The sequence below is a fragment of the Thunnus albacares genome, chromosome 18 (genome assembly GCF_914725855.1).
Source record: "Thunnus albacares chromosome 18, fThuAlb1.1, whole genome shotgun sequence".
Lineage (NCBI taxonomy): Eukaryota > Metazoa > Chordata > Actinopteri > Scombriformes > Scombridae > Thunnus > Thunnus albacares.
In genome coordinates, this window is record NC_058123.1 from 62,718 (window position 1) to 85,000 (window position 22,283).

At 40.2% G+C, this 22,283-nt stretch overlaps 1 protein-coding gene across 6 annotated transcripts in view; it reads left to right on the top strand.

Annotated features, from left to right (window-relative positions):
- The window catches only part of LOC122967896 (multidrug resistance-associated protein 1-like), a 39,968-nt gene that overhangs the window by 17,188 nt on the left and 497 nt on the right, over nucleotides 1-22,283 (top strand). For 3 of the 6 annotated variants that reach the window (XM_044332684.1, XM_044332689.1, XM_044332686.1), the window contains 15 exons: nucleotides 212-388; nucleotides 9,272-9,439; nucleotides 11,204-11,393; nucleotides 15,046-15,118; nucleotides 16,002-16,110; nucleotides 16,287-16,494; nucleotides 16,724-17,034; nucleotides 18,528-18,727; nucleotides 19,075-19,201; nucleotides 19,383-19,484; nucleotides 19,598-19,744; nucleotides 20,107-20,265; nucleotides 20,402-20,568; nucleotides 20,691-20,885; nucleotides 22,231-22,283. The exon at nucleotides 22,231-22,283 is cut by the window's right edge and continues 497 nt beyond it. In XM_044332684.1, coding sequence (XP_044188619.1) covers nucleotides 212-388; nucleotides 9,272-9,439; nucleotides 11,204-11,393; nucleotides 15,046-15,118; nucleotides 16,002-16,110; nucleotides 16,287-16,494; nucleotides 16,724-17,034; nucleotides 18,528-18,727; nucleotides 19,075-19,201; nucleotides 19,383-19,484; nucleotides 19,598-19,744; nucleotides 20,107-20,265; nucleotides 20,402-20,568; nucleotides 20,691-20,885; nucleotides 22,231-22,283 — 2,386 coding nt within the window. Of the gene's footprint in view, nucleotides 1-211; nucleotides 389-9,271; nucleotides 9,440-11,203; nucleotides 11,394-15,045; nucleotides 15,119-16,001; nucleotides 16,111-16,286; nucleotides 16,495-16,723; nucleotides 17,035-18,527; nucleotides 18,728-19,074; nucleotides 19,202-19,382; nucleotides 19,510-19,597; nucleotides 19,745-20,106; nucleotides 20,266-20,401; nucleotides 20,569-20,690; nucleotides 20,886-22,230 lie in introns of those variants that run through there. The other 3 variants (XM_044332687.1, XM_044332688.1, XR_006398707.1) reach the window with 3 other exon arrangements.

A 22,283-nucleotide genomic window follows, 5' to 3' on the forward strand; every position in this document is an offset into this window, starting at 1 on the left:
AAGAATATTTGGTATGATTTCAGCAGGTAGTCGTGTTGCTGAGGAGGTGGAGGCCTGCAGCTGCTGCCTTGCTCAATGGCACCTCAGCAGTGGTATCTGCCAGTCTGGGGTTCAAACGAGCAACCCTCTGGTCACAAGCTGGCGTGATTTCCATGTGAACAGAGCTTGTCGGTGCTTCATCAGACTGATCAGTGTTTATATCTGACTTCAGGGTTCGGTGGCCTATGTCCCCCAGCAGGCCTGGATCCAGAACGCCACTCTGAAGAACAACATCCTGTTTGGCCAGGAGAGAAAGGAGAGCTGGTATCACCGCGTGGTGGAGGCCTGCGCTCTGCTGCCCGACCTGGACATCCTGCCTGCTGGAGACGCCACTGAGATTGGGGAGAAGGTACCAACACTGCCCCCTGCTGGAGCTGTCCACACAGACATTAGATCTGCTCATGTGTTTACTGAGGGGTATTCCATCAAGGCGGATAAAGGAAAAGCCTGGCTTAATTTGATAAGTCTTGCTAATTTTTGTGAGTTCCAATCTATAACTAATACTTATATGATTTATATGATTCGCTGCTCAGTAACCATGGTAACTTATACAGCAGAACTAGTCTGCTCCGTAGCAGAATAACTGTCAAGCTTAATTTAGCAGTGTGTTAAAGAATGTTCGATGTTTTTTTCCGTGAAGTGTCCTTTTGAGCTTGCATCACTTTTGTCATGTCTGTGTTCGGAAACATAAAATAGAAAACTGTGAGGGACCTTTACAAAAATATCTCTTTCAGTTAATCCCGATTTTATTCATGGTCACTTGTTTTGGAATAAATCATTTTATTTAAGAGCTTAGCATTTATAATTTAAGAACTTATTCACATGTTTACATGCTGTTGACGCGCTGCATGCTGCTGATGTGCTGCGGTAAGCATATTGTCTCATTTCCGGTCGCCATCTATATTACTGAGAGCATTTTTGCTGCTCTCCACTTGCTATCTTCCTCATTACTGTGGATAAATACCTGCTGTATATTTAAACTTACGCTAGTTCTACTCAAGCACTCTTAGCACTCTCCATCTTTTAGTGACTTTCTCGCTAAGCCTACAGTTGCTAGTTACTTTAGCTCAGCAGTTAGCTTAGCAGCTACTTAACTTAGCAGTTAGCGATGGCCTCTCTCTCCCTCTCGTTCTCCTGCTCTCTCTTGCTCAGTGTGTCAAATGTTTAGCTATTCCTCTGCCTCCTTTAGTGATAGTGATACGTGTAATAAGTGTAATTTATTTGCAGTGTTGCAGGTGAGGCTCAGTGAATTGGAAGTGCGGCTCCACACCACGGAAAGCCAATCAGTAACGTTAGCTAATGTAGTTAGCCAGCGCCCAGTAGCCGGTGCAGGCCGACCTAGCGTAGCTCCTACTCCCCCTGTAGTTCCCGAGCAGCCGGGAAGCCAGGGTGTCTGGGTGACTGTCTGAAGGAAGCATAGTCCTAAGCAGAAGCCCACGGTTCACCACCAACCAGTTCATGTTTCTAACTGGTTCTCATCCCTCAGCAACACACCTGCTGAGAAACCAACTCTGATTATTGGCAGCTCCATAGTCAGAAACATGAAGTTAGCGACACCAGCAGCTATAGTTAAATGTATTCCTGGGACCAGAGCAGACGACACTGAATCACATTTAAAACTGCTGGCTAAGAATAAACGTAAATATGGAACGATTGTTATTCAAGTCGGCGGGAACGACTCCTGATTACACCAATCAGAGGTCACTAAAATCAATGTTGAGTCGGTGTGAACATTTGCAAAAACAATGTTGGACTCTGTAGTTTTCTCTGGACCGCTGCCTAATCTGACCAGTGATGTCATGTATAGTCATCATTCAACCGCTGGCTGTCGAGGTGGCGTCCAGCAAACGATGTGGGCTTCATAGATAACTGGCAGACTTTCTGGGGAAGACCTGGTCTGATTAGGAGAGACGGCATACATCCCACTTTGGATGGAGCTGCTCTGATATCCAGAAATATGGCCAAGTTTATTAGTAAACCAAAACCATGACAACCCAGAGCTGAGACCAGGAGGCAGAGCTGCAGTCCTACACGCTTCTCTGTGCTTCCATTAGAGCAGTTACCCAAAACCACATAGAGACCACGTCTGTCCCCCAAAACCACATAGAGACCGTGTCTGTCCCCCAAACCACATAGAGACCGTGTCTGTCCCCCAAACCACATAGAGACTGTGTCTGTCCCCAAAACCACATAGAGACTGTGTCTGTCCCCCAAACCACATAGAGACTGTGTCTGTCCCCAAAACCACATCGAGACTGTGTCTGTCCCCCAAACCACATAGAGACTGTGTCTGTCCCCCGACCACTTAAATCAATTGAATCTAAAATAGAAAGAAGAGGATTCATTCATAAAAATCTAATAAAAATTAAAACCACTCCTGCAATAGTACAATAAAATAAGAGAATTAAATGTGGACTCTTGAACATTAGATCTCTGTCATCTGAAGCTGTTTTAGTAAACAATTTAATCGCAGCCTACTTATCAACTCTAGACCTGAACTTCATTATAACTCATTAGAAAGTCTTGTTCTTAGTCTCTCAGCCAACCTGGAAAACTTTACAGCCAGTTCTATGTGTTATAGTGTAGGAATTTGTGCACTCAAATATCTTTATGGTTTGTTTACTGATGTGTTTACTGATGATGTTATTACTAATGATGTGTTTACTGATGATGTGTTTACTTATGATGTGTTTACTGACGTGTTTACTGATGATGTGTTTACTGACGTGTTTACTGATGATGTGTTTACTTATGATGTGTTTACAGACGTGTTTACTGATAATGTGTTTACTGACATGTTTACTGATGATGTGTTTACTGATGATGTGTTTACTGACGATGTGTTTACTGACGTGTTTACTGATGATGTGTTTACTTATGATGTGTTTACTGATGATGTGTTTACTGACGATGTGTTTACTGACGTGTTTACTGACGATGTGTTTACTGACGTGTTTACTGACGATGTGTTTACTGACGTGTTTACTGATGATGTGTTTACTTATGATGTGTTTACTGATGATGTGTTTACTTATGATGTGTTTACTGACATGTTTACTGATGATGTGTTTACTTATGATGTGTTTACTGACATGTTTACTGATGATGTGTTTACTTATGATGTGTTTACTGATGATGTGTTTACTTATGATGTGTTTACTGATGATGTGTTTACTTATGATGTGTTTACTGACATGTTTACTGATGATGTGTTTACTGATGATGTGTTTACTTATGATGTGTTTACTGACATGTTTACTGATGATGTGTTTACTTATGATGTGTTTACTGATGATGTGTTTACTTATGATGTGTTTACTGACATGTTTACTGATGATGTGTTTACTTATGATGTGTTTACTGATGATGTGTTTACTTATGATGTGTTTACTGACATGTTTACTGATGATGTGTTTACTTATGATGTGTTTACTGATGATGTGTTTACTGATGATGTGTTTACTGACGTGTTTACTGATGATGTGTTTACTTATGATGTGTTTACTGATGATGTGTTTACTTATGATGTGTTTACTGACGTGTTTACTGATGATGTGTTTACTTATGATGTGTTTACAGACGTGTTTACTGATAATGTGTTTACTGACATGTTTACTGATGATGTGTTTACTGATGATGTGTTTACTGACGATGTGTTTACTGACGTGTTTACTGATGATGTGTTTACTGATGATGTGTTTACTGACGTGTTTACTGATGCTGTGTTTACTGACGATGTGTTTACTGACGATGTGTTTACTGATGATGTGTTTACTGATGATGTGTTTACTGATGATGTGTTTACTGACGTGTTTACTGATGATGTGTTTACTGACGATGTGTTTACTGATGATGTGTGTACTGACAATGTGTTTACTGACGTGTTTACTGATGATGTGTTTACTGACAATGTGTTTACTGACGATGTGTTTACTGACAATGTGTTTACTGACGATGTGTTTACTGATGATGTGTTTACTTATGATATGTTTACTGACGATGTGTTTACTGACGTGTTTACTGATGATGTGTTTACTGATGATGTGTTTACTGACGTGTTTACAGACGTGTTTACTGACGATGTGTTTACTGACGTGTTTACTGATGACGTGTTTACTGATAATGTGTTTACTGACGTGTTTACTGATGACGTGTTTACTGATGATGTGTTTACTGACGTGTTTACAGACGTGTTTACTGACGATGTGTTTACTGACAATGTGTTTACTGACGATTTGTTTACTGATGATGTGTTTACTGATGACGTGTTTACTGATGTGTTTACTGACGTGTTTACTGATGATGTGTTTACTGACAATTTGTTTACTGATGATGTGTTTACTGATGATGTGTTTACAGACGATGTGATTACTAATGATGTGTTTAGTGACGATGTGTTTACTGATGATGTGTTTACTGACGTGTTTACTGACGATGTGTTTACTGACGTGTTTACAGACGATGTGTTTACTGACGATGTGTTTACTGACGTGTTTACTGACGATGTGTTTACAGACGATGTGTTTACTAATGATGTGTTTACTGACGTGTTTACTGACGATGTTTACTGACGTGTTTACTGACGATGTGTTTACTAATGATGTGTTTACTAATGATGTGTTTACTGACGATGTGTTTACTGACGATGTGTTTACTGATGTGTTTACTGACGATGTGTTTACTGACGATGTGTTTACTGATGATGTTTACTGACGTGTTTACTGACGATGTGTTTACTGACGATGTGTTTACTGACAATGTGTTTACTGACGATGTGTTTACTGATGATGTGTTTACTGACGATGTGTTTACTGACGATGTGTTTACTGACGTGTTTACAGACGTGTTTACTGACGATGTGTTTACTAACGATGTGTTTACTGACGATGTGTTTACTGATGATGTGTTTACTAATGATGTGTTTACTGACGATGTGTTTACTGACGTGTTTACTGACGATGTGTTTACAGACGATGTGTTTACTGACGATGTGTTTACTGATGATGTGTTTACTGATGATGTGTTTACTGACGATGTGTTTACTGACAATGTCTTTACTAATGATGTGTTTACTGACGATGTGTTTACTGACAATGTGTTTACTGACGTGTTTACTGATGATGTGTTTACTGACGATGTGTTTACTGACAATGTGTTTACTAATGATGTGTTTACTAATGATGTGTGTACTGACAATGTGTTTACTGACGTGTTTACTGATGATGTGTTTACTGACAATGTGTTTACTGACGATGTGTTTACTGACGATGTGTTTACTGACAATGTGTTTACTAATGATGTGTTTACTAATTATGTGTTTACTGATGTGTTTCCAGACGATGTGTTTACAGACGATGTGTTTACTGACGATGTGTTTACGATGATGTGTTTACTGACGTGTTTACTGACGATGTGTTTACTGATGTGTTTACTGACGATGTGTTTACTGATGATGTGTTTACTGATTTGTTTACTGATGATGTGTTTACTGACGATGTGTTTACTGATGATGTGTTTACTGATTTGTTTACTGACGATGTGTTTACTGATGATGTGTTTACTGATTTGTTTACTGACGATGTGTTTACTGATGATGTGTTTACTGATGTGTTTACAGACGATGTGTTTACTGACGAGATGTGTAATGACGATGTGTTTACTGATGATGTGTTTACTAATAATGTGTTTACTGACGATGTGTTTACTGACGTGTTTACTGACGATGTGTTTACTGACGATGTGTTTACAGACGATGTGTTTACAGACGATGTGTTTACTGACGATGTGTTTACTGATGATGTGTTTACTGATGATGTGTTTACTGACGATGTGTTTACTGACAATGTGTTTACTAATGATGTGTTTACTAATGATGTGTTTACAGACGATGTGTTTACTGACGTGTTTACTGATGATGTGTTTACTGACGATGTGTTTACTGATGATGTGTTTACTAATGATGTGTTTACTAATGATGTGTGTACTGACAATGTGTTTACTGACGTGTTTACTGACGATGTGTTTACTGACAATGTGTTTACTGACGATGTGTTTACTGACGATGTGTTTACTGACAATGTGTTTACTAATGATGTGTTTACTAATTATGTGTTTACTGATGTGTTTACAGACGATGTGTTTACAGACGATGTGTTTACTGACGATGTGTTTACGATGATGTGTTTACTGACGTGTTTACTGATGATGTGTTTACTGATGTGTTTACTGACGATGTGTTTACTGATGATGTGTTTACTGATTTGTTTACTGATGATGTGTTTACTGACGATGTGTTTACTGATGATGTGTTTACTGATTTGTTTACTGACGATGTGTTTACTGATGATGTGTTTACTGACGATGTGTTTACTGATGATGTGTTTACTGATTTGTTTACTGACGATGTGTTTACTGATGATGTGTTTACTGATGTGTTTACAGACGATGTGTTTACTGACGAGATGTGTAATGACGATGTGTTTACGATGATGTGTTTACTGACGTGTTTACTGACGATGTGTTTACTGATGATGTGTTTACTGATTTGTTTACTGACGATGTGTTTACTGATGATGTGTTTACTGATGTGTTTACAGACGATGTGTTTACTGACGAGATGTGTAATGACGATGTGTTTACTGATGATGTGTTTACTAATAATGTGTTTACTGACGATGTGTTTACTGACGTGTTTACTGACGATGTGTTTACTGACGATGTGTTTACAGACGATGTGTTCACAGACGATGTGTTTACTGACGATGTGTTTACTGATGATGTGTTTACTGATGATGTTTTTACTGACGATATGTTTACTGACAATGTGTTTACTAATGATGTGTTTACTAATGATGTGTTTACAGACGATGTGTTTACTGACGATGTGTTTACTGATGATGTGTTTACTAATGATGTGTGTACTGACAATGTGTTTACTGACGTGTTTACTGATGATGTGTTTACTGACGATGTGTTTACTGATGATGTGTTTACTAATGATGTGTTTACTAATGATGTGTGTACTGACAATGTGTTTACTGACGTGTTTACTGACGATGTGTTTACTGACAATGTGTTTACTGACGATGTGTTTACTGACGATGTGTTTACTGACAATGTGTTTACTAATGATGTGTTTACTAATTATGTGTTTACTGATGTGTTTACAGACGATGTGTTTACAGACGATGTGTTTACTGACGATGTGTTTACGATGATGTGTTTACTGACGTGTTTACTGATGATGTGTTTACTGATGTGTTTACTGACGATGTGTTTACTGATGATGTGTTTACTGATTTGTTTACTGATGATGTGTTTACTGACGATGTGTTTACTGATGATGTGTTTACTGATTTGTTTACTGACGATGTGTTTACTGATGATGTGTTTACTGACGATGTGTTTACTGATGATGTGTTTACTGATTTGTTTACTGACGATGTGTTTACTGATGATGTGTTTACTGATGTGTTTACAGACGATGTGTTTACTGACGAGATGTGTAATGACGATGTGTTTACGATGATGTGTTTACTGACGTGTTTACTGACGATGTGTTTACTGATGATGTGTTTACTGATTTGTTTACTGACGATGTGTTTACTGATGATGTGTTTACTGATGTGTTTACAGACGATGTGTTTACTGACGAGATGTGTAATGACGATGTGTTTACTGATGATGTGTTTACTAATAATGTGTTTACTGACGATGTGTTTACTGACGTGTTTACTGACGATGTGTTTACTGACGATGTGTTTACAGACGATGTGTTCACAGACGATGTGTTTACTGACGATGTGTTTACTGATGATGTGTTTACTGATGATGTGTTTACTGACGATATGTTTACTGACAATGTGTTTACTAATGATGTGTTTACTAATGATGTGTTTACAGACGATGTGTTTACTGACGATGTGTTTACTGATGATGTGTTTACTAATGATGTGTGTACTGACAATGTGTTTACTGACGTGTTTACTGATGATGTGTTTACTGACGATGTGTTTACTGATGATGTGTTTACTAATGATGTGTTTACTAATGATGTGTGTACTGACAATGTGTTTACTGACGTGTTTACTGACGATGTGTTTACTGACAATGTGTTTACTGACGATGTGTTTACTGACGATGTGTTTACTAATTATGTGTTTACTAATTATGTGTTTACTGATGTGTTTACAGACGATGTGTTTACAGACGATGTGTTTACTGACGATGTGTTTACGATGATGTGTTTACTGACGTGTTTACTGATGATGTGTTTACTGATGTGTTTACTGACGATGTGTTTACTGATGATGTGTTTACTGATGATGTGTTTACTGATTTGTTTACTGATGATGTGTTTACTGACGATGTGTTTACTGACGATGTGTTTACTGATGATGTGTTTACTGATTTGTTTACTGACGATGTGTTTACTGATGATGTGTTTACTGATGATGTGTTTACTGATGATGTGTTTACTGATTTGTTTACTGACGATGTGTTTACTGACGATGTGTTTACTGATGATGTGTTTACTGATGATGTGTTTACTGATGATGTGTTTACTGATGATGTGTTTACTGATTTGTTTACTGACGATGTGTTTACTGATGATGTGTTTACTGATGTGTTTACAGACGATGTGTTTACTGACGAGATGTGTAATGACGATGTGTTTACGATGATGTGTTTACTGACGTGTTTACTGACGATGTGTTTACTGATGATGTGTTTACTGATTTGTTTACTGACGATGTGTTTACTGATGATGTGTTTACTGATGTGTTTACAGACGATGTGTTTACGATGATGTGTTTACTGACGAGATGTGTAATGACGATGTGTTTACGATGATGTGTTTACTGACGATGTGTTTACTGACGTGTTTACTGATGTGTTTACTGACAATGTGTTCACTGATGACGTGTTTACTGATGTGTTTATTGATGTGTTTACTGACGAGATGTGTACTGACGATGTGTTCACTGATGATGTGTTTACTGATGTGTTTACAGACGATGTGTTTACGATGATGTGTTTACTGACGAGATGTGTAATGACGATGTGTTTACGATGATGTGTATACTGACGATGTGTTTACTGACGTGTTTACTGATGTGTTTACTGACAATGTGTTCACTGATGATGTGTTTACTGATGTGTTTATTGATGTGTTTACTGACGAGATGTGTACTGACGATGTGTTCACTGATGATGTGTTTACTGGCTGCAGGGCCTGAACCTCTCCGGAGGACAGAAGCAGAGGGTGAGTCTGGCTAGGGCCGTCTACAGGAAGTCAGATGTTTACCTGCTGGATGACCCGCTGTCGGCTGTTGATGCTCACGTGGGACAACACATTTTTGATCGAGTCATTGGACCCAAAGGTCTCCTGAAAGACAAGGTGTGACCCTGCAGGACATCCAGCTGACAGTGATCATCCTCTGGCTGGGCAAAGACAAGCAAGGCCCAGATTTGTTTTTTTGGAATTTTAGGTTGCACTGACCCTTTAATACTCAACTCACACCAGCAAAAAGGCCACAGATCCTTTATAATGATACAGATGACAGTGAATGATGGACTGAGACAAGGAGTTTACAAAAATTACAAAAGATTACAAAATGTATTAATACAATAAGACCAGTAATAATTTCACAAGAAATTAAACACAGAAAATCTATTAATACTATCTACTTCAAAACAGTGCAAAAATACAAAATATTTTGCAATAAGCAATAAATTGTGTGTGTGTGTGGGCGTTATCATGTGGCTGTTATTGCGTAACAGCCACAACCTGTCACACCAGGGACCAGAGGAGAACAGCAGCATAGCGGGACTTCTCAGTATGGCTTATAAAGTAGACCAAACAAATTGACAACAATGAAATAAGCAATGCTAAAGCCTGTCTAGTGCTACAGTAGCCCAGGAGGGACATTTACTGGCTACCAGTTGCAAGACCTCAGTCTGATTCTTTCACATTATGTATTTTTATATTTAAGACAAACATATCGAGGTTTTAAGTATTAATCAGTATTTATGTGACTCCCCTCTTCACATCATTTCTGTGATACTGCATGCATAAAGAAATCCAGGTGATGTGAGGTGTGAATGAGTATAAACAACAACATGAAAGAAACTAACATTCTACTATACACAGATGTTATAAATAGTAAGTTCTCTAATAGTAAAATAAGGGCTGCATTTAAAAATAAAATATGCATTCTAAAATAAAGTGGATCGATTATATCAGGCTCTTAGATCATTTATTTTCTGTGACTTCAGTTCAGATTTGAGTGGACATGTTTGCTCCAAAGATTTGTGCTTTGTCTGTACTGGCGCTCCACAATCGCCATGGTCATGGATCAGATGAGACAAACTGGTTTTGAACTGCTTGTGGAAATATTTCCTTTGTTTTACCCACATAACTACAGTCATTGGGCCTCATTCACTAATATGTGCGTAGAAATGTTCTTACTTTGCACAAAACTACCATCAGATTCATGATATGTGCATTGGATCAATTTTGTTCTCACCACCATGTGTATGTTGGTGAATCAGAATTATTCTAAATTGACAGACTTGTGCCCGCTATCAGTAATTAGCATATTAACGTCCCCATTTCTCAATATAAGGAAAACTCTGTTGGAGTCGTGCAGCAGTGCAGCAGCTGTCGCTAATTGCAAAGAGGACCGTGATGGTAAAAATGTAGAAACACTTAACTGCTGGTGAAATGCAAACAATAGTTTCAGAAGTAGAAGCCAGAAAAGGCAGATTTGGCCGGTAAACATGTCATTGGCACAACCATTTGGAGCCTGATAGTGAATCCTGTATACAGCTGCAGACCTCTTGCACTACTAACACACAGCACGTCTGTAAGTAAATACAAAGCCGTGAATGTGTAGATCTGTGGAACTGATCTAAATAAATCTCTACTGCTGCTCCATTGTGTTTTGTCTCTGTCCACAACAGGCTGTGATGTAGCCCCCCCCCCCCCACATACTACAACACTACTACTGTACTGTCAGACTGCAATGTAGTGACAGCAGAGCTCACCCAGAGCAGAGCAGCTCATTTAGTACTGGTTTATTCAAAGTTTATTAATATTAAATGTATCGCATGTCAGCTCACCACCAGGGACAGACGACTCACTGTGTTTGTTGTTATTCAGACTCGGCTGCTGGTGACTCATGGCCTCAGCTTCCTGACTAAGGCAGACCTGGTCCTGGTGATGGAGGGGGGTCAGATCTCTGAGATGGGATCCTTCATGGAGCTGATGGACCGGAAGGGAGCCTTCGCCCACCTCATCCACACCTTCAGTGGGCCACACCGCAGAGAGAGCTCCGCCCACAGGGACAAGAGTAAAACAAACTGATCACTACACTGATCAATGAAATGATCAACAAACTGATTATCAGATATGTGTTTACTGGCTGTCAGCTGAGTGTTCAGATCAGAAATAAAGAGAACAGTTACTAACGTGTTTACTGACGATGTGTTTACTGACGATGTGTTTACTGACGTGTTTACAGACGATGTGTTTACTGACGATGTGTTTACTGACGATGTGTTTACTGACATGTTTACTGACGTGTTTACAGACGATGTGTTTACTGACGATGTGTTTACTGATGTGTTTACTGACGATGTGTTTACTGACGATGTGTTTACTGATGATGTGTTTACTGACGATGTGTTTACTGACGTGTTTACTGACGATGTGTTTACTAATGATGTGTTTACTAATGATGTGTTTACTGACGATGTGTTTACTGATGTGTTTACTGACGATGTGTTTACTGACGATGTGTTTACTGACGATGTGTTTACTGATGTGTTTACTGACGATGTGTTTACTGATGTGTTTACTGACGATGTGTTTACTGACGATGTGTTTACTGATGATGTTTACTGACGATGTGTTTACTGATGTGTTTACTGACGATGTGTTTACTGATGATGTGTTTACTGACAATGTGTTTACTGATGTGTTTACTGACGATGTGTTTACTGACAATGTGTTTACTGACGATGTGTTTACTGATGATGTTTACTGACGATGTGTTTACTGACGTGTTTACTGACGATGTGTTTACTGACGATGTGTTTACTGACGTGTTTACTGACGATGTGTTTACTGACGATGTGTTTACTGATGATGTGTTTACTGACAATGTGTTTACTGATGTGTTTACTGACGATGTGTTTACTGACAATGTGTTTACTGACGATGTGTTTACTGATGATGTTTACTGACGATGTGTTTACTGACGTGTTTACTGACGATGTGTTTACTGACGATGTGTTTACTGACGTGTTTACTGACGATGTGTTTACTGACAATGTGTTTACTGATGTGTTTACTGACGATGTGTTTACTGACAATGTGTTTACTGACGATGTGTTTACTGATGATGTTTACTGACGATGTGTTTACTGACGTGTTTACTGACGATGTGTTTACTGACGATGTGTTTACTGACGTGTTTACTGACGATGTGTTTACTGACGATGTGTTTACTGATGATGTTTACTGACGATGTGTTTACTGATGTGTTTACTGACGATGTGTTTACTGATGTGTTTACTGACAATGTGTTTACTGACGATGTGTTTACTGATGATGTTTACTGACGATGTGTTTACTGACGTGTTTACTGACGATGTGTTTACTGACGATGTGTTTACTGACGTGTTTACAGACGTGTTTACTGACGATGTGTTTACTGACGATGTGTTTACTGACGATGTGTTTACTGACGTGTTTACTGATGATGTGTTTACTGACGATGTTTACTGACGTGTTTACTGACGATGTGTTTACTAATGATGTGTTTACTAATGATGTGTTTACTGACGATGTGTTTACTGATGTGTTTACTGACGATGTGTTTACTGACGATGTGTTTACTGACGATGTGTTTACTGACGATGTGTTTACTGATGTGTTTACTGACGATGTGTTTACTGATGTGTTTACTGACGATGTGTTTACTGACGATGTGTTTACTGATGATGTTTACTGACGATGTGTTTACTGATGTGTTTACTGACGATGTGTTTACTGACGATGTGTTTACTGATGATGTGTACTGACGATGTGTTTACATACGATGTGTTTACTGACGTGTTTACAGACGTGTTTACTGACGATGTGTTTACTGACGATGTGTTTACTGATGATGTGTTTACTGACAATGTGTTTACTGACAATGTGTTTACTGATGATGTGTTTACTGACGATGTGTTTACTGACGATGTGTTTACTGATGATGTGTTTACTGACAATGTGTTTACTGACAATGTGTTTACTGACGATGTGTTTACTGACGATGTGTTTACTGACAATGTGTTTACTGACAATGTGTTTACTGATGATGTGTACTGACGATGTGTTTACTGACGATGTGTTTACTGACAATGTGTTTACTGACGATGTGTTTACTGACGATGTGTTTACTGACGTGTTTACAGACGTGTTTACTGATGATGTGTTTACTGATGATGTGTGTACTGACAATGTGTTTACTGACGTGTTTACTGATGATGTGTTTACTGATGATGTGTGTACTGACAATGTGTTTACTGACGTGTTTACTGATGATGTGTTTACTGACGTGTTTACTGATGATGTGTTTACTGACGATGTGTTTACTGACGTGTTTACTGATGATGTGTTTACTGACGTGTTTACTGATGATGTGTTTACTGACGATGTGTTTACTGACAATGTGTTTACTAATGATGTGTTTACTGATGATGTGTTTACTGACAATGTGTTTACTGACAATGTGTTTACTAATGATGTGTTTACTAATGATGTGTTTACTGATGATGTGTTTACTGACAATGTGTTTACTGACAATGTGTTTACTAATGATGTGTTTACTGACGATGTGTTTACTGACGATGTGTTTACTGACAATGTGTTTACTAATGATGTGTTTACTAATGATGTGTTTACTGATGATGTGTTTACTGACAATGTGTTTACTGACAATGTGTTTACTAATGATGTGTTTACTGATGATGTGTTTACTAATGATGTGTTTACTGATGATGTGTTTACTGACAATGTGTTTACTGACAATGTGTTTACTAATGATGTGTTTACTGATGATGTGTTTACTGACAATGTGTTTACTAATGATGTGTTTACTGATGATGTGTTTACTGACAATGTGTTTACTGACAATGTGTTTACTAATGATGTGTTTACTGATGATGTGTTTACTGACAATGTGTTTACTAATGATGTGTTTACTGATGATGTGTTTACTGACAATGTGTTTACTGACAATGTGTTTACTAATGATGTGTTTACTGATGATGTGTTTACTGACAATGTGTTTACTAATGATGTGTTTACTGATGATGTGTTTACTGACAATGTGTTTACTGACAATGTGTTTACTAATGATGTGTTTACTGACGATGTGTTTACTGACAATGTGTTTACTAATGATGTGTTTACTGACGTGTTTACTGACGATGTGTTTACTGACGATGTGTTTACTGATGTGTTTACAGACGATGTGTTTACTGACGAGATGTGTACTGACGATGTGTTTACGATGATGTGTTTACTGACGTGTTTACTGACGTGTTTAGTAAACACATCGTCAGACTGCAGCTCCTTTGATCTGATGTCTGTTATTGATTTGATCAAAATATAAATCAGAGGAGTGTCTTGGTTCACTGAACCAGTTTATAATTTGGTCAGGAAGGTTCAAGAGGTTACAGTTAGTTTATATTTTATTATTATAACAGTTAGAGAGGTTACAGTTAGTTTATATTTTATTATTATAACAGTTAGAGAGGTTACAGTTAGTTTATATTTTATTATTATAACAGTTAGAGAGGCTACAGTTAGTTTATATTTTATTATTATAACAGTTAGAGAGGTTACAGTTAGTTTATATTTTATTATTATAACGGTTAGAGAGGTTACAGTTAGTTTACTTATTATTAAATGTCCTGATGGTAAAACAATATAATTGTTTGTGTTTCCAGGCAGCAGGAAGTCGTTGTCTCGCCTCAATATGACGGATTTCTCCATCGATCTGTCTCAGGAGCAGCTGATCAGGTACTTACATACACAGACTGAAGTACTGATCAGGTACTTACATACACAGAGTGAAGTACTGATCAGGTGCTTACATACACAGACTGAAGTACTGATCAGGTACTTACATACACAGACTGAAGTACTGATCAGGTGCTTACATACACAGACTGAAGTACTGATCAGGTACTTACATACACAGACTGAAGTACTGATCAGGTACTTACATACACAGACTGAAGTACTGATCAGGTACTTACATACACAGTCTGAAGTACTGATCAGGTACTTACATACACAGACTGAAGTACTGATCAGGTACTTACATACACAGACTGAAGTACTGATCAGGTACTTACATACACAGTCTGAAGTACTGATCAGGTACTTACATACACAGACTGAAGTACTGATCAGGTACTTACATACACAGACTGAAGTACTGATCAGGTACTTACATACACAGACTGAAGATATCACACATGACAACAAGCAGATGACATGCTGCTGCATGTCAAGACAGTTTATCTCCAGTATGCTGCACAAACAGGAGCAGATCTTCATCATCTCCTCTCAACACCTCAGCGAGGTTTATGGGTATGATTCAAAGCTCCACAATGGAAGAGAAAACTACAGAAGAAGAATGATACTACCACAGTGTCTGCAGGGATCATTTTAGAAATAAACATGAAAGAAGGTGTGACGTCAGTTCAACAAACTACTGATGTTCTTTTGTTGTGTACATGATGTTGTTTATACATACATAAAGCTGTATGTATGAACTCTTTCAACATCTGACCCAAAGCTGTAAACTCTGACTGTATTTTTAATATCTGTGAGAGCTGATGATGGACACTGGTTCCAGCTGTGATGCTGTACAGTAACATCTGGTTGTGTGTTCCAGCTGTGACCTGAGTGGTGCCAGTGTTCAGATGATGGAGGCTGTCGATCAGGACTCAGACCCTGAGGATTCTGGGAAACTTACTCAGGCTGATGAGGCTCACACAGGCAGGGTGGGACCTCCTCCTCCTCATCATCATCATTATCATTGTTGTTATTATTAACACCTTTATAGTCAGGATTTAAAGAAACAACACAAACATGGAATAAGTCTGATGTTTGAATGATGTGATGAACCTGTTTGGTGTCTTGCCATCGCCCTAACAGGAAGTTCTTCTTCTGTGGTCAGGTGAAGCTGCAGATGTACAGAGAGTACTTCAGGACCGTCGGCCTGACCTTCATCATGACCATCATCTTTCTCTGTGCCTTCCAACAGGCCGCCTCGTTGGCCTACAGCTATTGGCTGAGCCTGTGGGCTGATGAGCAGCCCGTCAATGGCACACAGAGTGACCACGAGTTGAAACTCAGCGTGTTTGGAGCGCTGGGTGTCACCCAGGGTGGGTCAAAGGTCACTCAGCCAGATGTTGATGCACTGAAGATGATGATATTTTACTGATATCCAGCTGCTGCTCTGACTGGGTGGACAACAAAAGTTAAAGCCATTGAACATACTGACTTATTGCTTTATTTCAGTATTGATCAGGTTCACTGACACCTCAGAGTCACATGATTAAATCTTCACCACTGGCGTTTGCTCTAGTCTTCATCGTATGTTTACACTTCCAGGAGCGGCCATGTTTGGGACAACGCTGGCTATCGCTCTGGGGGGCATTGTCGCGTCGCGTCATCTCCACGCCGACCTGCTACACAGCGTCCTGCGCTCGCCCATGTCCTTCTTCGAGGCGACACCCAGCGGAAACCTGCTGAATCGCTTCTCTAAGGAGATCGACGCCATCGACTGCATGATTCCTGAGGGGCTGAAGATGATGTTGGGCTACCTGTTCAAGCTGCTTGAAGTCTGCATCATTGTGCTGCTGGCAACACCGTTCACTGGGCTGGTGCTTGTGCCGCTCACATGTCTCTACATCTTCATTCAGGTAAAACTTTATCTGACCATCTCCGATGTACAGATCAGGGGTCTCATTTATAACTGTTGTGTAGCTACAAAATGGGGCCTGAAAGAGGCAACGCCACTTCCCACAAAGTTATGATCTATAAAAACAAACTTGTTGGGAGAATGTGTGCAGCTGTACGTAAACTCTGAGCAGGCGTACCAACATTTACAAGACGGGAAATCATCGACAGATGGTGAGGTGGTGAATTAAAGCCAGATGTATAATAATCCTCTCACACATTTAATCTCACTTCATATCAAACATTAATTATTGATCCACGTTATCATGAACATTCAAACCAGCAGTGTTATCTGTACTGGGGCTTGCAGTCAGCCGTAATTATTCCATAAACATCTTTCAATATGAAAAGATATAAAACAAGTCAGATCTTAAAGTCAACGTTTCATCAGCGCTGTCTCACCCGGAGCAGCAGCTGCTGAAATGAACGATGTCAGGATGTGGCAGGATTCTGCAAAGTCTGGCTTTCCTTTCTCTGATAGGAGCTCAGTGTGAATATACTGATTCATTTTTACCTCAGACACGTTAACTAACTGATGACATTATCATCATCCATTGTAGAAATCCAAGATGACATCAATAACTTAAACAAACGTAACTAAAACATATTTGCAGGACAGAGTGTTGATAGATGTTTAATGTTTGGTTATACTGTGCATATATCAGCAGGTATGAGTTTAGTTCCCGTGTAGTTTATGTGTGTTGTTAAGCGCAGAGACACTGGAGACACCGCGGTGGCTGCCACACACACTCACCGCCACATCTTCACCACCTGCACTCACTGTGTCAGTTAGAGAAACACCTGTATGTCAATATCAACCAATACAGTGTTTATTGTACAGTAGATATTGAGTGTGTGGTGTAAAAACGACTCATACTGGTTAACTGGGAGCTGGCCCGCTGCAGGGTAACATTTAACCAGAGATGTCTGACTTTACCATAAGTTGTTTATGCTTGTTTTAGTTACACACATAAGTTCAAGACGTCTGAAAACGTGGAAATAAAACGGTAAAAGTCCGTTCATGGCTGCTGCGGTCCCTCCTCTGCTGCTGCTGAGCGCGAGTGACGAGGGCGGGTCCGATACGCTGACTCTCGACACTGATTGGTCAGGTGTCTAAAGACAAAGAGACTGATTGGTGCGTTGAAAGAGACACATGAACATCAATATTCATGAAGGCTTTTGCATCGACCATTTAGGGTTGAATGTGGGCGCGTGGAGGCGGGACATGAGGCTGATCCACGTGCGCACATTTCCACGGTGATCTATGAAGGGAAATATACGTGCATTTATGCATATACTTGGTTTTATAAATCTGATTATTTTTTGGCACAAGCCATTTTCAGCCTTTGTACGCACGTAAACTTTTAGTGTGGATCCTAAACACTGTTTTATAAATGAGACCCCAGGTCTTTTCGGTCTTTTCTGAAACTATTATTTTTATGCTTCTGGTCTGCAGAGTTTCTACGTGGCGGCGTCATGTCAGCTGCGACGCCTGGAGGCAGTAAGTCGCTCGCCGATCTACAGCCACTTCAACGAGACAGTGCAGGGCGCCAGCATCATTCGAGCCTTCGGTGAACAGCGGCGCTTTGTGCTGCAGGCCGACCATCGCATTGACAACAACCAGGAGGCTTATTTCCCTCGCTTTGTCGCCACCAGGTTCATTTCAGCAACAGAGAAAAACTTTAAAATTTACAGTTTGTGTTTGTTCTGCTGAGTTTCTGCAGTGTCTCACATATTTCTGGTAATTATTAGACAATATTTTAAAGAAGTATTTTTTACATTGTGTTGATGTTTCTGTAGTTATATATCATACTGTATCTGTATTTGTGAGATAATGTACTTTTTAGATGAAACGCTGTCTGGCTCTCAGATGGCTGCTGGTTTCTGCTGATATCAAGGATATTGCTCATGTTAAAAATATTATTATATTTATGTACATTTTATATGTTTTGCAGATCGTTGTTGATGATTTGATTTTGTAATACTCATCTGGTGTCTGTCAGATGGCTGGCGGTGAATCTGGAGTTTTTGGGGAATCTGCTTGTTCTAGCTGCTGCCATCCTGTCGGTGCGAAGTCGGGCTGAGCTGAGCCCAGGCATCGTGGGATTGGCGGTGACACACTCTCTCCAGGTCAAACACACACTCACCAAACTGGAATCGCATGTGTTCAAGTCTTAATACACTCCAGTTCCTCCCACCAACATGAAGGTGCCCCGAGCAGCAGCGGGTGGAGATTTCACTCCTGCCAGCCAACAAACAGCACATGAAGACAGCAATGTTCAGGTGACTGACGCAGCATTTGTGTTTGCAGGTGACAGGGATCTTGAGCTGGATTGTTCGATCCTGGACTGACGTAGAGAACAACATTGTGTCAGTGGAGAGAGTGAAGGAGTACATTGACACCCCCAAAGAGGTGCAAGTTTACATCAACTCTCTCGGTCCGAAGTGTTTCTGTGTTGACCTGATTACTGACCTCCTGTCACAGCTGTGATGCTCTGCAGCTCCTCTGACCCTCTTTGTCTCCAGGCCGCCTGGACACTCCCGGCCAGTCTGCTGCCTGCAGCCTGGCCCACCACAGGGACCATCCAGTTTGAGGACTACGGACTGCAGTACCGTAAAGGTCTGGACTGGGCCTTGAAGGGAATCTCCATCAGTATCCAGGACAAAGAGAAGGTCAGCACCGATCACAGTCTAACTACTACTGAACTACTGATCACTCATCAGCTGCTGGTGCTCACATGCAGATCCTTGTTAGTCTGGATGGTTAAACTCTGAGTGTGAGCTACTCTCTGATCTTTGTTATTTGCCATCATTATAAAACCTGTGTTATTTATGAACACAGATGTTGTCATGGTTTACGATGCTCTCTTACGATTGCTTCAGAGGTTTTATGAGTTTAATGTGAGGATCAAAGTTTTCTGCTTCCTGTAGGTTAGATGTCAGAGCTGCTTGTTCTTCGTGCTTCATCCCTTCCTGCAAGGGAACTTTTCTTGTTCATAACAAACAAGAAACAGTATTTCCTGTTGAATCTGCAGGTGGGGATTGTTGGACGGACCGGAGCGGGGAAGTCCTCCCTGGCTTTGGGACTGTTCCGGATCCTGGAGGCGGTGAAGGGACAGATCTGCATTGACGGGATCAACATCGCTCAGATCGGCCTTCATGAGCTCCGCTCCAGAATCACTATCATCCCTCAGGTGAGACACGAACTCTGCAGGTAGGTCAGTAGGTACGTATCCAGGTAACAGGGATCAGCAGTGTGACAGTGTTAAAATATTATGTGAGTGTTATGCACTATGATGGCGGCAGTGACCTCTGACCTTTGCTCTGCAGGACCCGGTGCTGTTCTCAGGGTCTCTGAGGATGAATTTGGACCCCTTTGACACCTGTTCAGATGAGGAGCTGTGGAGAGCTCTGCAGCTGGCTCACCTACACGCCTTTGTGTCCGCTCTGCCACAAAAACTCAACCATCAGTGCTGCGAAGGAGGAGAGAACCTCAGGTAGATCAGCCAGTTACCTGGCTGTTGCCATGCCGATATATTGATGAAGTTATTAAACACCGTGTAGAAACGGCTCTGTGACTTCAGGGGAAGTGACATCAGATTACTGTGTATATTTGCAGTGTAGGTCAGCGGCAGCTGCTGTGTCTGGCCCGAGCTCTGCTGAGAAAGACCAGGATCCTGGTTCTGGATGAAGCCACAGCAGCTGTGGACCTGGAGATGGACCAGTTGATCCAGTCCACCATCCGGACTCAGTTTAAGGACTGCACGGTCCTGACCATTGCCCACCGCCTCAACACCATCCTGGACTACAGCAGGTACGATACTTGAACCACCAGCAGGTACTTGACCCATCGACCATTACGACCCGCCTGCAGAGTCAAGGGTCATATGTATGTTTAAAGTAGAACATGTGATGTGATGATCATGTACAGTAGAACATGTGATGATCATGTACAGTAGAACATGTGATGAACATGTACAGTAGAACATGTGATGCACATGTACAGTAGAACATATGATGTGGTGAACATGTACAGTAGAACATGTGATGCACATGTACAGTAGAACATATGATGCACATGTACAGTAGAACATGTGATGAACATGTACAGTAGAACATGTGATGAACATGTACAGTAGAACATATGATGTGGTGAACATGTACAGTAGAACATGTGATGTGGTGAACATGTACAGTAGAACATGTGATGAACATGTACAGTAGAACATGTGATGCACATGTACAGTAGAACATGTGATGTGATGAACATGTACAGTAGAACATGTGATGAACATGTACAGTAGAACATGTGATGATCATGCACAGTAGAACATGTGATGAACATGTACAGTAGGACATGTGATGTGGTGAACATGTACAGTAGAACATGTGATGAACATGTACAGTAGAACATGTGATGTGGTGAACATGTACAGTAGAACATGTGATGAACATGTACAGTAGAACATGTGATGTGGTGAACATGTACAGTAGAACATGTGATGATCATGTACAGTAGAACATGTGATGAACATGTACAGTAGAACATGTGATGTGGTGAACATGTACAGTAGAACATGTGATGAACATGTACAGTAGAACATGTGATGATCATGTACAGTAGAACATGTGATGCACATGTACAGTAGAACATGTGATGTGATGAACATGTACAGTAGAACGTGTGATGATCATGTACAGTAGAACATGTGATGATCATGTACAGTAGAACATGTGATGATCATGTACAGTAGAACATGTGATGCACATGTACAGTAGAACATGTGATGATCATGTACAGTAGAACATGTGATGAACATGTACAGTAGAACGTGTGATGATCATGTACAGTAGAACATGTGATGATCATGTACAGTAGAACATGTGATGATCATGTACAGTAGAACATGTGATGTGATGAACATGTACAGTAGAACATGTGATGATCATGTACAGTAGAACATGTGATGTGGTGAACATGTACAGTAGAACATGTGATGATCATGTACAGTAGAACATGTGATGAACATGTACAGTAGAACATGTGATGCAGGTCTCACTGAACTCTTAAGAGAGCAGGTTTTCTGACCCTTTAATACAGATTCTGTTTGTTAAAACCTGCGGACGTCGGTCTGATTCGTCTTGTTTCTGTGTCTCAGGGTCGTCGTGATGGACCGAGGCTCCATCGCAGAGATGGACTCCCCCTCCCAGC